The sequence below is a fragment of the Alligator mississippiensis genome, chromosome 15, assembly GCF_030867095.1.
Source record: "Alligator mississippiensis isolate rAllMis1 chromosome 15, rAllMis1, whole genome shotgun sequence".
Lineage (NCBI taxonomy): Eukaryota > Metazoa > Chordata > Crocodylia > Alligatoridae > Alligator > Alligator mississippiensis.
The window spans coordinates 4,507,735-4,521,071 of NC_081838.1; the positions used below are offsets into that span (position 1 = coordinate 4,507,735).

Genomic DNA, 13,337 nt, shown 5'->3' on the forward strand with positions numbered 1-13,337 from the left:
AAGGCAGCAGGGTGCAGAGCCCCAGCCCGCAGGGGGCACATGCTCCCCCATGCCTCCCCCGGGGGTGTGCACTGTTGTGGGGAGTCACACCTGCCATGCCTCTGGCTGACCCACCCTGGCCCTGGGGCCCCATTTGCCCCTGTCCCTGCCCTGCTCCCTCTCACCGTGGGGGCCTTGATCTGCTCCCCCCTGCCCCTTCCCTCTTCCCCCCCCCCTCCACTTAGCTGGGTGCTGTCTGTGTCTCTGTCTGCCCCTCAGTCCCAAGCCACAGCCCCACCAGCCCTGCAGCTGCCCCTCACTCCTGATCCACAGCACCCTGCATCCCACCAGGGTTCACAGGGACGCCCCCTCTCCGGGCTCCACACACCCACAGCCACACCTGCGGCACCTTCACAAATAACGCCCCCCCCTACACACACATTGCAAAAATAGCATCTCGTGATTTACATGCCATTTCCTTGCTTTTTTCTTGTGGTTTTTGGTACTGTGGGGTTGGCAAAACTGAATCCCCCTGCAGAGGCATTGGTTGGCTACAGCCAGGCTGGGGGCGGTGACTGGGCTGGGCCAATGCTCCTGCTGGGACTCAACCCTGGAGGGTGCTGGCTAGAGGGTCTTGCCCTTGGGATCAGAGAGATGCTGCACTGGGATCGGGAGGGAATTTCCCCCCAGTCAGATTGGTCTGGGCTGGAGGGAGTGGGGGTGGGGGTGCCTGCCTCTTCAGCTCTTTGCAAAATCCTAGTGACACGCACGCGGCAGCTGTCACAGACAGCATCGCTTGCGCGTGCAGCAGCTAACAGCGGTTAACGCGGTGCAGTAGCTCACTGCTGTGTTAGCTGCTAGGTTAGCAACACAATTGGCAGCAGCATTATTAGCAATGTCAGCAGCCACGCTATTGAGTCTGTCTGTTGGGCAGCAGCAGTGCCATGGCCGCCTCTTGTCAGTGCTGCAGTGAGTACTGACGAGCCCAATTCATTACGTCTTTAACCCTCTTCCCAACCCCCAGCCCTCCTGGTGTCCAGATGGGGTAGCCTGGTGGAGCGAAAGGCATTTAGGGAGTCCTTCTCATCAGACATGCTGGCAGTATAGGGGACAGGACACATGGAGACTGGCAGCCTCCACCCCAAGAGAGCCAGGGGCAGGGGGCTGTGCTGAATAGTAGGAGGGGGAGTCTGCACCTCCTGTTAGCACTAGGGGGGGCAGGACACATGGAGGACGATGGAGAAGAATGGGACATCATAGAGAGCAGGGGCTAGGGAGCAGTAGGAGGCAATGGAGTAAGAGGGGGTAATAGAGGGCAAGGGTGGGGTAATAAGGGGCAGGGGTATTAGGTGATGGTGGGAGCAATAGGGGGTGATGGGGAGCGGTGGGGGGGCAATAGGTCCTGAGCAGCAAGGGCAAGATAGACTCGACTCCAAGAAGGCAGGCGAGGGGGGCGCAGTTCTCCAGAGCAGACGAGCGGCGGTCCTCCCTCCGGAGAGCGGCCCCGCCCCTGGCGGCGGCGGAAATCCCCCGCGGGTCATAAGCGGGCCGCACCGGAAGTGGCGTTCAGTCGGCGGCGGGATGGCGCAGGTCGCGGAGCTCCTGCTGCTGCTGGCGGCGGCGGCCGGGACGGGGGCCGCGGCGCTGCCCGCCCGGGACCCTGCGGCCCTGGAGGCGGCGCACTTCGCCCTGCAGGCCTACAACGCGGCGGCCGAGCGCAGCGGGCCTCCCGCCCGCCTGGGGGCCCTGCGCGGGGCGCGGGCACAGGTGGGCTGGGCCGGGGTTGCTTTCCCCCGGTGCCCCTGGGGGCTGCGAGGCCTCGAGGGGTCGGTGCAGCCAGGGGCGGCTCGGTGCGAGGAGCGCAGGGCTGAGCCGAAGGGCAGCTTCTGTGTAGCGACAGAGAGAGACAGACGGCTAGAGACGCACGCGCTTGTGCACCTGTACCGGTGTAGAGATATAAATGTGCACTTATGTGTGTATAGGTACATGGAGATATAGATGTATATACCTAGTGTGTCTGCACGCATGCAGTCGTGTGTGTACAGCTATATAGAAAGATACGTATAGCTTTGTAGAGATATGCAGGTGTATACCTAGCACGTGTGTCTGCACACGTACACTTGTATGTGTGTAGCTATGTGGAGAAAAGAGATGCCTGTGTATATCATCTATGTGCACTTGTATATGTACACTTGCATAGAGAAATGTATATATATGTGCATGCGCATCCAATTTTTTAATGTATCTTTATGTAAAGATACAGGAGATAAATCTATATATGTATACATAATATACATGCTATTGTATACATATAGCAATGAAGTGAGATAGACGTGTATGTAGTGTGTGTGCGTGCGTGTGCACACGTGTGAAGTATAGCTGTATAGACGTACAGAGATTTGGATGTATCTATATCTGTGCACCTGCACGTATTGTTGGGGGTGCGGTCTCGGGAAATAGGAAAGAGATAGATTGGTCCGTACGTGTGTGCGTGAGCTGTGTGCGCGCTATGTACGTGCATACGTGGGCTTGGGGAGTCTCAGGAAAGAAGGGCGTTTATAGACTGCTCTGTACGGGGGGGTGTAGAAGCTGGAGGGGTTTCAGGAAACGGGGATGTATCGGCTTGTGTGTGTGTATGTTACCATATGCATATGTGTGTGTATGGGGGGGTCTTAGGAAAGGAGATATTTAGACTGGTTTATGTTTGTGTGTGTATTAGATGGACTGGGGGTCTTGGAAAAAAGACTACAGACTGGTTTGTGTGTGTATGAACTGGGGGGGGGGCTAGGGAAAGGAGGAACACAGGATAATCTGTATGCATGTGTATGGGGTGGGGGTCTTAGGAAAGGGGATATAAAGACTGCATGTGTGTCCTGGACACCTGGGTTCTTGGGGAAAGGGAGGGGTTGAATGGACTGGTCTATATGTGAACATATAGACTGGGGTGGGGACCATATGGAATAAACGACATGGGCCTGGCTGCTGGGGTGGTGGTGGGGGTGGAGAGAGATCACGGGGTGTGGGGGATATATGGACCAGTCTATACCCCTGGGTGTCTGTATGGACTGGCAGGGTCTTGGGGCCAATTTTAGGGAGTCCGTGCTGTGCTGAGCGGACAGCTCTGAGGTGCAGGGCTGGGTATAATACCTGGCACTGTGCTCCCCCCACCCCTCCATGGGCCCTCCTAGCCCTTCTCTATGGTTGGGGCCTCCGTGTAATCCAGCCTGGTGCAGAACCCAGACCCCGAAGAGAAACCCCAACAACAGGGTCTTGGTGTGGAGACTCAAGCCATAGCCCCCAAATCTGAGACCCTGCCCCTTCCCTCATTTCCTAGGTTACAAATGGCATCAAGTACTTCCTGGACGTGACCCTGCTGCGGGGACCGTGTGACCTGGTGTCCTGCAGGGAGCTGGAGCAGGTGGTAAGGAGTGGGCAGCGGGCTGGGGGTAGCATTTCTCTGTGGGGCAGGAGGCTCGGAGAACCATTGACTTGCTCTTCACCCTGGAATCCAAGCTGCCCAGGTCCTTATCGCTCCCCTCTGCCATGTGTCCTAGTCCCTGTACTGCAGGCACTGGGCAGAGATGGTCCTCTGAGTGGGAGTGGAGAGATCCCAGGCTTAGCTTGGTGGCACTGGGAGCCCCCATCCCCACTCCAAAAGCCTCATGCTAGCACGTTTGCCCTCAGAGCGTGCTGGAAGATGAGCTGGCTGTGACCCCAAGCTGGCTGACTGGGGCTTTCCCTTGTGAGGTCAAGGAGAGCTGCCACTGAGTGTCCATCAAATGGGGTCTGGCACATGGTGGCTCAGTTGGGATTTGGGTCACAAGGCAGTGGTGTGGGTGGGTCGGTGGGTGGGTGGGTTCATGGAGAGGAAGCAGAGCTTAGGTCCTGGTGGCTGCATCTGAAAGCAGAAGGTGCGGTGAACCCCACTGAAGCTTCCCCATGGTGCCCCCGTGACCTGGCCCTGGCCCAAGTTGGGATCTCCTGACCAGCTTCCCCTGGATCAGCTGAGTCGCTTGTGATCACTCAGCCAGTCAACCGGCAGGGAGGGGGAGGCGGACTAATCTCCCTGCCCCCTTCAGCAACCAGTTGAGGCATGTGACCAGCTTCCCCACCCCCTGGCAGGGCTCAGAGATGTCTGGTCGTGTCACATGAGCATTGAAAGCCAGATTTTGGAATTCAGGTGTCTCCCAGCACCCCCTGCTCTCATCCTCTCATCCTCACCCCCTCATGGAGCTGCAGAGAACCTAGACATCCGGGCTCCCATCCCGTCTGCTCTTAAGCTCCTCCTAAAGCTAGGGATGGAATCCAGGATTCCCCCCCTCCCCCCCCGCCTTCCCAGAGCTGGGGAAGACCGAAGACCCCAGGTGTCTAGGCTGCCAGCCCCTCCTGTTCTCACCCCTCCTAGAGCTTCCGATAGCACCCGGGCATCCCTCCCCCGCTTCAAACCCTGCTTAGGACTCCAGAGATAACTCAGGAGTCCAGGCGTTGTCATCTACATGTGACTCAGGCCTGCTTGTTCCTTCCTTTCTTCTCCCCCAGTCCTGCCAGTTTGAGGTCTGGAGCCAGCCCTGGGCCAGCCGGCAACAGCTGATGAAGCAGGAGTGTCGCCCAGCAGGTAGGTCCAGCTTGACTGGTCACCCCAACCACCCCCTCTTCCTGGGCAGGGCAGATCCTGCACCATTTCCACCCAGCCCCACCCACCTGGGGCCTTTAAGTTGGTGTGTTCCACCCCTGAAGTGGGCGCGTTTCTGGACCAGCCCATCTTGTTCCAGCCTGACAGGGTTGGTTATGGTTCAGAAATACACCTAGAGGAAGCCAGCCAGAAAGGAAGTGACCCTACAGGCTGAGCTGGTTGTGGGTTTTAATGTGTGGCTGTAATGGTGATATTGGTCCAGCCCCCACTGGTTATGCTGGTTTTAGGTGCCTTTGGCATGTATTGAACTCATAGCCCCTGCTTCTCTCTCCCCTGCCAGAGAGAACCCAAGCGTCCAGCTGTGCCTGACAGTCCTTTTTGCCAGTCCCTGCTCTGGTTGTCACACAGGGCCCTGGTTTATTTCAAGGTGGTTTGTTAGGTGCTCCGAGCTGCCAGACTTTATGAGGCTGAGTTTAGACTGGGGGTGGGAGGGGGTTGTCACTTGAAACCAGCCGTAATGAGGTGCTGACAGCTGAGGGAGCTGCTCTCAATCCAATTAGCTAGAAATCAGGGTATTTTAATATGGAAATCAGCTGTGTTCACATATTCAAATGATGTGCATGTTAATGAGGTGGCTACTGGCAAGACCAGGCTGGGAGCCTCAAGGAAACCAGCCTTAATGAGGAGCTGATAGCTGAGGGGGCTTCGGTCATGGTAGTTAGCCCGAGAGGGGTGCATTTGAATATGGAAATAGGTTGACTTTGCACATTGAAATAGATGCCTCTCTCCATGTCTCCAGAGCTGGCAGAGAGAGTCCAGGAGCCGGCCCAGACCCTGGGGGGGCTGGATGAGACCCCAGGGGGGGTGAGTGATGCTGAGGGACCTTCTCAGGTAAGTCACCAGAGTGGGGAGGAAACCCAGGTGTCCGGGTTCCCAGCTGCCCCTGCTCCTCTTTCCCCCCCCCCCCCTTCCAAGAGACCTATATCCCCCACCACTAGCGACTTGCCCCCATGTAGTGGGAAGGGGGGGCAGGATCGGGGGGAGGGGGTTGAATTTGGTTGGGGGGGAGGGGGGGGCTGTGGAGGTCCCTCCAGCCTGGCAGACCTCTGAGTCGCCCGTTTCCTTCCCCAGCCAGGCCAGAATGCATCACTCCAGCTAGCAGCCCTCTTCAGGGACTTCATGAGCACCTACGGGAAACACTACAAGGATGAGGAAGGTGGGAGAGCCCCTTCCCAGAATCCTTTGTGGCCACCTCTTTTGCCTTTCCCAGAATCCTTTGCACTAGATCCCACCAAGAACCCAGCTTCTTCCCTCCCTCCTTCCCACAGTCCTTTGCTCATGGCTCCTTCCGTCCATCCCAGAATTCTTTGTAGCAGCTGCCCTCTCCCTTTCTCTGTCCCAGAAACCTTTATGAGTGGTGCCCACTGCTCACGTGGCTGGTCCCTGCCCCTTTCCCAGAGTCCTTTGCCCCCTGCAATGACCCCTGATCATCTCCACTCTTCTTGGACCTCTGCACTGATCCTTTGCCCCCTCCAGTGTCCTGTGACCCTTGTGCTGACCCCTCACCTCCGACCTCTTCCCGCAGTCCTTTGACCTTCATGCTGGCCCCTGACCACTTCCTGGGTCCTATGCCCCCTACACTGACTCCTGCGCCTGCCCCCCCCCGGGCGAGTCCTTTGTCTCCAGCACTGACCCCTGACCTCACTTGAAGAGTCCTTGGTCTACTGTACTGACTCCCGACCCTCTGCCCTTTGACCCCCAGAGGCTGCACGACGGTTCGGGATCTTCGCGGACAACATGGCCAAGGCGCAGTGGCTGCAGGCACTCGACCAGGGCACGGCCCAGTATGGGGTCACCAAGTTCAGCGACCTCACTGGTGAGCAGAGCCCCCGCAGACTTCCCCCCCAGGCTCCCCATGTCTCTGGTGGGGCAGGGGGGTGGCCACTGGGGGCAGAGGGGGGCGGGTGTGACCGACACCCCCCCGCCCCGGGCCTACTTTTTACCCCCAGAGGAGGAGTTTCGCTCCCTCTACCTGAACCCGCTGCTGGCCAAGCTGCCGCCGCGCCCAATGAGACGGGCCGAAGCCCCCCGGGACCCACCCCCCGCCAGCTGGGATTGGCGGGAGCATGGGGCTGTCACCAGCGTCAAGGACCAGGTAGGTTTCTGACCCCTCAGAACCTCTTCCTGGCTGACTTGAACCTCTCCATCAGCCCCCCCTGCCCCCACCCAAGCTGGTCTATGGATCCCACCAACAGCCCCTTCTACCTCACCCAGGGCATGTGCGGCTCCTGCTGGGCCTTCTCTGTCACTGGCAACGTGGAGGGGCAGTGGTTCCTTCGTCGTGGGGACCTGATCTCGCTCTCGGAGCAAGGTACGTGAACAACAGGTGCTGCACAGAGCCCCAGGCCAGGATCAGAGGGTGCTGGACAGGCCCCCGCCCCGGGTCAGGGTTGGGGTCTTTCTGTGACAGGCCACAGTTGCAGTAGGGAGCAGGGCCTGGGATGGAGGGAGGGATGTATGGAAGTCCACAGGGCCCAATCCTGCACTGATGTTCTCTGTCTTTTCTCCCCCTCGCCCCCCACTTCTTCCCCAGAGCTGGTGGACTGTGATGGGCTGGATCATGCCTGCGGAGGGGGGCTGCCCTCCAACGCCTACGAGGCCATTGAGAGCCTAGGTGAGGGCAGGGGGCTGCGGGCCACGAGTGAGAGGCACCAGCAAGGCTGGAGGGAGTGGGGGGCCGCAGGACAGGAGTGAGGGGCATGGGTCAGGCTCATACCCCCACTTCCTGTGTGTTGTTCCCCCCCGCCAGGTGGGCTGGAAACCGAGAGTGACTACAGCTATGAGGGGCACCGGCAACGCTGCAGCTTCTCCTCGGACAAGGTGGCCGTCTACATCAACAGCTCAGTGGAGATCTCCCGGGACGAGGATGGTGTGTCCACCTCTGTGGGGAGTGGGTGGGTGCTCTCTGGACCCCCCAGGTGGGGATTGGGGAGTGGGGCTGAGCGCAGCCTCTGACTCAGTCTCCCTTATGCCTGGCAGAGATCGCCGCCTGGCTGGCCAAGAACGGGCCCATCTCTATCGCCCTCAATGCCTTTGCCATGCAGGTGAGTGCAGGGCCGTCCCCAGCCCCAATGCCCCCAGAGCTGCTGCCACCTTTGCTGACACCCCTGACCCCAGAGGTGCATTTCAGCCCCAGGTCTCCCCTGCCCACCCCAGAAGCAGCTGCATCTCTGTTCTGCTCAGCTACTGCCCCCCCCAAAGGTGGCCTCACCCCAGTGCCTGGTCCTGTATCCCCAGCCCCTGCCCCACCCCAGACCTGGCTGCATCTGTTCTACTTGGCTGTTGGCACAGCCAGCTGCAGCACAGACCTGGATTTCTGGCTCTGACCCCCCCCCGCAGCCAGCTGCATCTCTGTCCTAGGCAAGAGCCCTGTGCTGATCCCTTGACAAAGCTCCTTATCACTTTCTCTCCCAGTTCTACAAGAGGGGGGTCTCCCACCCCCTGCGCTTGCTCTGCAACCCCTGGATGATCGACCACGCTGTGCTGCTGGTGGGATACGGCACCCGTGAGTGATGCCCCCCTCCCCCCACCGGGCTGAGGGCTGGGGCTGAGGAGCACCAGGGGGTAGGATTGGGAGTGAGGGGCACTAGTGGGGTGGGAGGGTTGTGTCTGGAGTGAGGGGTAGGGGACTGTGGGCTGGGAGTGAGGGGCACAGATGGGGTGGCAGGGGGCTGCAGGTCAGGCATGAGGGGCTCACATGAGCCAGCAGGGGGCACTGTGGCACCTGCTTGTTTGTCCTGGGGGGAGAACCCAGGTGTCCCGGCTCCCGGCCCTGGGCAGTCGGGCGTTGGGCAGCCCTTGCCCCTGGCTCTAGAAGGGACCAACTAAGAACCCAACACCCCGTTATCTCCCAGGGGGCCGCACGCCATACTGGGCCATCAAGAACAGCTGGGGCGAGGACTGGGGGGAGCAGGTGAGTGCAGCTGGGAACCCCTGGGTCAGCCCCCCCCGAGCTGTGGAGAACTCGGTTATGTAGGCTCTGGGCCCCCTTGGGCTGGCCTGGAGGGCGGGGGGTGTATGTTGTGGGGGGTTTAACCCCTTGCTGTCCTCTCTCCCCAGGGCTATTACTACCTGCACCGTGGCAGCCGAGCCTGTGGCATGAATACTATGTGTAGCTCCGCCCTTGTGGTCTAGGCCCCGCCCCCTCACCTCTTGCCCTGCCCTCACCCCCCCCAGAGAGAACCCAGGTGTCCTCCAAAGGGGGGGGGCAGAATCACTGCACTTTAGAGTCTAATCTAAGCTTGGGGGTGGTGCTAGACCTCAGGCCCCACCCTTCCATCTCCATTGGCTGCTAAGCCCTGCCCCCTGGTTTCCCAGCATGCCCAGTTCCTCCCAGTTGGAAAGGGTCACTCATACTGGTACTAGCCCTTCCCCTACTAGTTAGCAATTGGGATTTCGGGCTGGGCACAGCACGGTGGGAACCCAGGATTGCGGGCTACCCCTCCCCCAGTGATGGGCTGGACCTGCAGGCACTTGGCCCCTGCATGCCCTGGTTCTCTTCCCCAGCTGGGGTGAGAAAGCAAGCCCAGCCCCTCTGCCCCTTCTTGGGGAATGCACACGTATGTGGGTGCATGTGTACACATCTGGCTGGGCTGGGGTGGGGTGTCCATGTGCACAAAGGTAGCATGGATCTCTGCATGCATAGGGTAGTAAGCAGGGGTGTGCGTGCACATGCTGGGAGTAGTGTGTAGATGTGACGTGTGCATGGGGTCTGTATGTATGGGTTCATATGTTCAGGGAATCACATGCACATGTGCATAGTGTGTACATGGGTGTGGATATGTTTGGATAGTGTGCATATGTGTGTGCAAGTATGTACATGCATGCAGATTGCAGTGTACAGGCGTGCACATTTGTGGTACTGCATACATGCAAGTGCACAGTGTACATGTACATGTGGGGGGTACACAGGAGTGTGTGACGATACACAGGCAGTCCTCAGACTCACAACACAATTGGTTCCTGAAAACCATGTCTTAAGTCAAAACCAATTTTCTCATAAGAAACAGTGTTATAAATGGGGGATTGGTTCCTGAACCAAGACCCGGTACTCTGTTGTCACCAAAAATACCCCAGAATTTGGTACTCGATCAGTTAGAGATGAGTAATATAGCTACACTAATGTATTTATACTGTAAATAGTGATCCTATTGATTTGGAAGGATGTCTTTGAGGTGACTTTGCTGGAATTTTTGAAAGGATCTTGGGTGGATGTTTTGAAGGGCTCTTGGCTGGAGTCTTCTCAGGAGTCCTGGCTGCTTTCTTAAAGGAAGTGTCCCAGGAAGTTAGGACAGACGTTCTCCAGGGGGATGGGTGACACAGCGAACTTGTTCGCTGGCACGGCGTCGCATCGGATCAAGCGTTGTAAAGTCAAGACTGACGTCATAAAGTTGAAACAGGGTGTTGTTCTAAACGTTGTAAGGCGAGGCCTGTACATACATGTGCAATAGGGTGCGTGGTCTTTCACATGGGTTTGTATGTGCACGTGGGAAGGTGCAAACATGGCTGTAGCATGTATTCTCATGTTGGGGTGGCAGGTGCACATGGGGGACAAGGGTGCAGGTGTGTGTACATGTGTGCACATGAGGTTGCATGTGGCATGTTTTGGGGTGGCATGTGCATGCAGGGGTGTGCACATGGGGTGTGAATGGGTGCACAGGCATGGGAGGAGCTGTAAGTGTGGCATGAATCTTCCGTGTGCTCTGTAGGGTAGACATGGCTGGTGTGTGCCCATTGTAGGGGGCCAAGGATCTGGGGTGCAGGCACATGCTGTGTGCACACGTTCCTCGCGGGGGGGGGGGATGTGCTTGTGTGCATACATTCCCATGTAGTGAAGAAGTAAGCGTGTGGCTGGTGATGCATACGAGGGCAGCGTGCACCCTGTACACGTGTGGGCGTAGGAGGTGCAAGGGGCTGGGGCGGGTGCATGTGTACAGCTGTGTGGGTAGGGGGGTGCATGTGAGAGCCACATGTGTGCACATCCCCACGGGACCCCAAACACTAAGTATTGCTAGTATTAATCCGTGTTGACACGATATGCTAATCCCAGGGGGTAGAGCTCAAGGCAGAGGCGTGGCCAATAGAGGACCCGCCCCCTCGTAGCTCCGCCCCCACTCCCCGTGTGACGCAGTATTGCCTCTCCTTAGCACTATCCCCTGGCTCGCTCAGGACACTGGGACTGAACTAACACGCTGCACTTTCCGTTGGCGCCGGGGGCCGGGAGCGCGGCCTCCTGCCCTGGTATTAATTAGCTTCACTAAGCTCAGGGGCCAGGCGGCGGCTCCGGGGGCAGAAGCCCGCGCTCGGATCCCGCTTCCGCCCGGGCTGCATCTTCTACCGGATTGGCCCGCTGGTCTTCCCTCCCCCTGGCTCTCCTCGGCTCTGATTGGCTGGTGCCTCCCTCAGGGCAGGGGCGAGGAAGCCCACGGGAGCGGGGGCTGGAGGGGGTCCTGGCCGGGGGGGGGCGGGGCTGGATCTGCCGGAGCCCCGTGACCGCGTGTGCCAGGCTGCTAATAAACGCCGCGTGCCCCAGCCTCGCCTCGCCTCGCCTCGCCTTCGCCTGCAGCGCCTGGGGCCCCGGGGGGCGGGGCTGGGGGGCAGGCTGGCCGGAGTCGGTCTCCCCCACAAGCTGATGGCGGGGGGGGTTGGCCCGCTCATTTGGGGGGTGACGTCACCAGCCAGCGGCCCCGCCCACAGGGAATTCCTCGGCCCCCGGCAGCTGTTGCCCCGCCGACGGATGTCCCAGAAGCCCCTGGGGTTGGGCTGGTGCCCGTAATCGGGGGGGGGGGGGTCACCCTCCCAGCTCAAAGGGCCTCCTGTGTCGGGCTGGGGGTCCAGGCCTCGGGGGGAGCCGGGCCCGGTCCCCTGGTCTTGCCCCGCCCCCAGCAGCGCGGGCGCGCCGGGGCCGGGCCCGGGGCCGGGCGGGGCAGGTTCGTCGCAGCAGCGATGGCGACAGGAGCGCAGGGTCCGCGGCTGGCGCTGGCGGGGCTGGGCCTGCTCCTGGCGGCGGCGGGGGTGGGGGCGGCGAGGGCCGTCCCCATGCCCGGGGCGCCCATGGCCGTCCCCGTGACCGACCCCGGGGTGCAGGCGGCCGCACGCGCGGCTGTGGGGGCCTTCAACCGGGACAGCGACGACCCCGCCCTCTTCCGCGTGCGGCGCGTCCTGGCGGCCCAAAGCCAGGTGAGGGGCCCGCCCGGGGTGGGGGAGCGGGGGGGGTCCGTGCAGCGCCGCCCCCGTCTGACCGCACCGCCCACAGGTGGTCTCCGGCGTGAAGTACCACGTGACGGTGGAGCTGGAGCGCACGCGGTGCCGGAAGGGGGCGGGGCGAGACCCGCAGGCCTGTGCCCCCGCCCCCCCCGCCCAGCGGCAGGTGAGCGGTAATGCGCCGGACAGCCGCTCCCCGCCGCCTGGCGGCGTGGCGGGGCGGGGCCGGCGGGGGGCCGTAAGCAGCCGCAAACCTCCACACCTCTTGGTTCCCAACGCGCCTACGAGCAGCCCCGCTCGCGTGTGGCCCCGATCCTGGGTGACGCGCTTCTCTCTCCCGCCTGCAGAAGCTGATGTGCGAGTTCCAGGTCTGGTCCCGCCCGTGGCTCCACGACACCCGCGTCCTGGCTCAGAGCTGCGTCCCAGCCCAGGCCTGAGCCCCAGACCCCACCCCACCCGCTCTCAATAAAAGCGGCTGGCCTTCCAGGCTCTGCCTTGTTCCTTCCTTCCCAGTGAACCTCAGTTGCTCCAGTGCCCCCAGTGCTGGAGACATACTGGAGGGACGATGCCTGTGGGGCCAGGTCACGGGTTACCATATATCCAGGTCCCAAAAAGAGGACACGTCACAGCAGGGGAGGGGGAAATCTGTTGGGGGGGGTGACATGCCAGTGCTCTGCCCCTTCCCATTCTGTTGCTCCTCCCTGACAAGCCACCCCTCCAGCCCTGCTGCTGCCCCTCACTCCCAACCTGCAGCCCCCAGCCACTGCCCCGCACACCCACCCCATCACCCGTCCCATCCCTTGTGCCCTGCACACCCACCCCCCAGTCACCCATCCCATCCCCAGTGCCCCGCACACCCACCCCCTACTCACCCATTCCATCACCAGTGCCCCACACACCCACCCCCAGTCACCCGTCCCATCCCGTGCCCCACACACCCACCCCCAGTCACCCATCCCATCACCAGTGCTCCACACACCCGCCCCCAGTCACCCATCCCATCCCCAGTGCCCCACACACCCGCCCCCAGTCACCCATCCCATCCCGTGCCCCACACACCCACCCCATCACCCATCCCATTCCCAGTGCTCCACACACCCACCCCCAGTCACCCGTCCCATCACCAGTGCTCCACACACCCGCCCCGTCACCCATCCTATCACCAGTGCTCCACACACCCACCCCCAGTCACCCATCCCGTGCCCCACACACCCGCCCCCAGTCACCCGTCCCGTCCCCAGTGCCCCACACGCCCACCCCATCACCCATCCCGTCCCCAGTGCCCCACACACCCACCCCCAGTCACTCGTCCCATCCCCTGTGCCCCTCACTTGAATGGCAGCCCCCTGTGCCCCTCCCAGCCTTGCGGGTGCCCCTGAGCAAGGATGCTGAATGGGAGGAAAACTCTTGCCTTGGACTCGCGTAAAGGTGGTAAATCGAAAACCTCCAGGCGCTGTGACAA

General features: G+C 60.8%; 2 protein-coding genes across 2 annotated transcripts; both read left to right on the forward strand.

The window, feature by feature from the left end:
• The first annotated feature begins 1,545 nt into the window (after positions 1–1,545).
• Positions 1,546–9,798, forward strand: LOC102558774 (cathepsin F). Its single transcript, XM_006268106.4, has 14 exons — positions 1,546–1,746; positions 3,314–3,400; positions 4,519–4,594; positions 5,412–5,503; positions 5,744–5,828; positions 6,375–6,488; positions 6,622–6,767; positions 6,887–6,983; positions 7,206–7,286; positions 7,422–7,541; positions 7,652–7,716; positions 8,087–8,177; positions 8,527–8,585; positions 8,732–9,798. The coding sequence occupies exons 1-14, from the start codon at positions 1,561–1,563 to the stop codon at positions 8,804–8,806; spliced, it is 1,374 nt and encodes a 457-aa protein (XP_006268168.1). The 5' UTR covers positions 1,546–1,560; the 3' UTR covers positions 8,807–9,798.
• A 1,661-nt stretch (positions 9,799–11,459) lies between these two features.
• Positions 11,460–12,361, forward strand: LOC106737794 (cystatin). Its single transcript, XM_019482656.2, has 3 exons — positions 11,460–11,851; positions 11,928–12,041; positions 12,223–12,361. Exons 1-3 carry the CDS (start codon positions 11,618–11,620, stop codon positions 12,310–12,312), a joined length of 438 nt encoding a protein of 145 aa, XP_019338201.2. The 5' UTR covers positions 11,460–11,617; the 3' UTR covers positions 12,313–12,361.
• Positions 12,362–13,337: the final 976 nt, after the last annotated feature.

Excerpts from the sequence above, each read along its gene's own strand:
- LOC106737794 (XM_019482656.2), top strand. The coding sequence starts at position 11,618 with ATGGCGACAGGAGCGCAGGGTCCGCGGCTGGCGCTGGCGGGGCTGGGC. Across the intron at positions 11,852-11,927 it reads TCCTGGCGGCCCAAAGCCAG|GTGGTCTCCGGCGTGAAGTA; the intron begins GTGAGGGGCCCG and ends CACCGCCCACAG. Across the intron at positions 12,042-12,222 it reads CCCCCCCCGCCCAGCGGCAG|AAGCTGATGTGCGAGTTCCA; the intron begins GTGAGCGGTAAT and ends TCCCGCCTGCAG.
- LOC102558774 (XM_006268106.4), top strand. The coding sequence starts at position 1,561 with ATGGCGCAGGTCGCGGAGCTCCTGCTGCTGCTGGCGGCGGCGGCCGGG. Across the intron at positions 4,595-5,411 it reads GCAGGAGTGTCGCCCAGCAG|AGCTGGCAGAGAGAGTCCAG; the intron begins GTAGGTCCAGCT and ends CCATGTCTCCAG. Across the intron at positions 6,984-7,205 it reads GATCTCGCTCTCGGAGCAAG|AGCTGGTGGACTGTGATGGG; the intron begins GTACGTGAACAA and ends CTTCTTCCCCAG.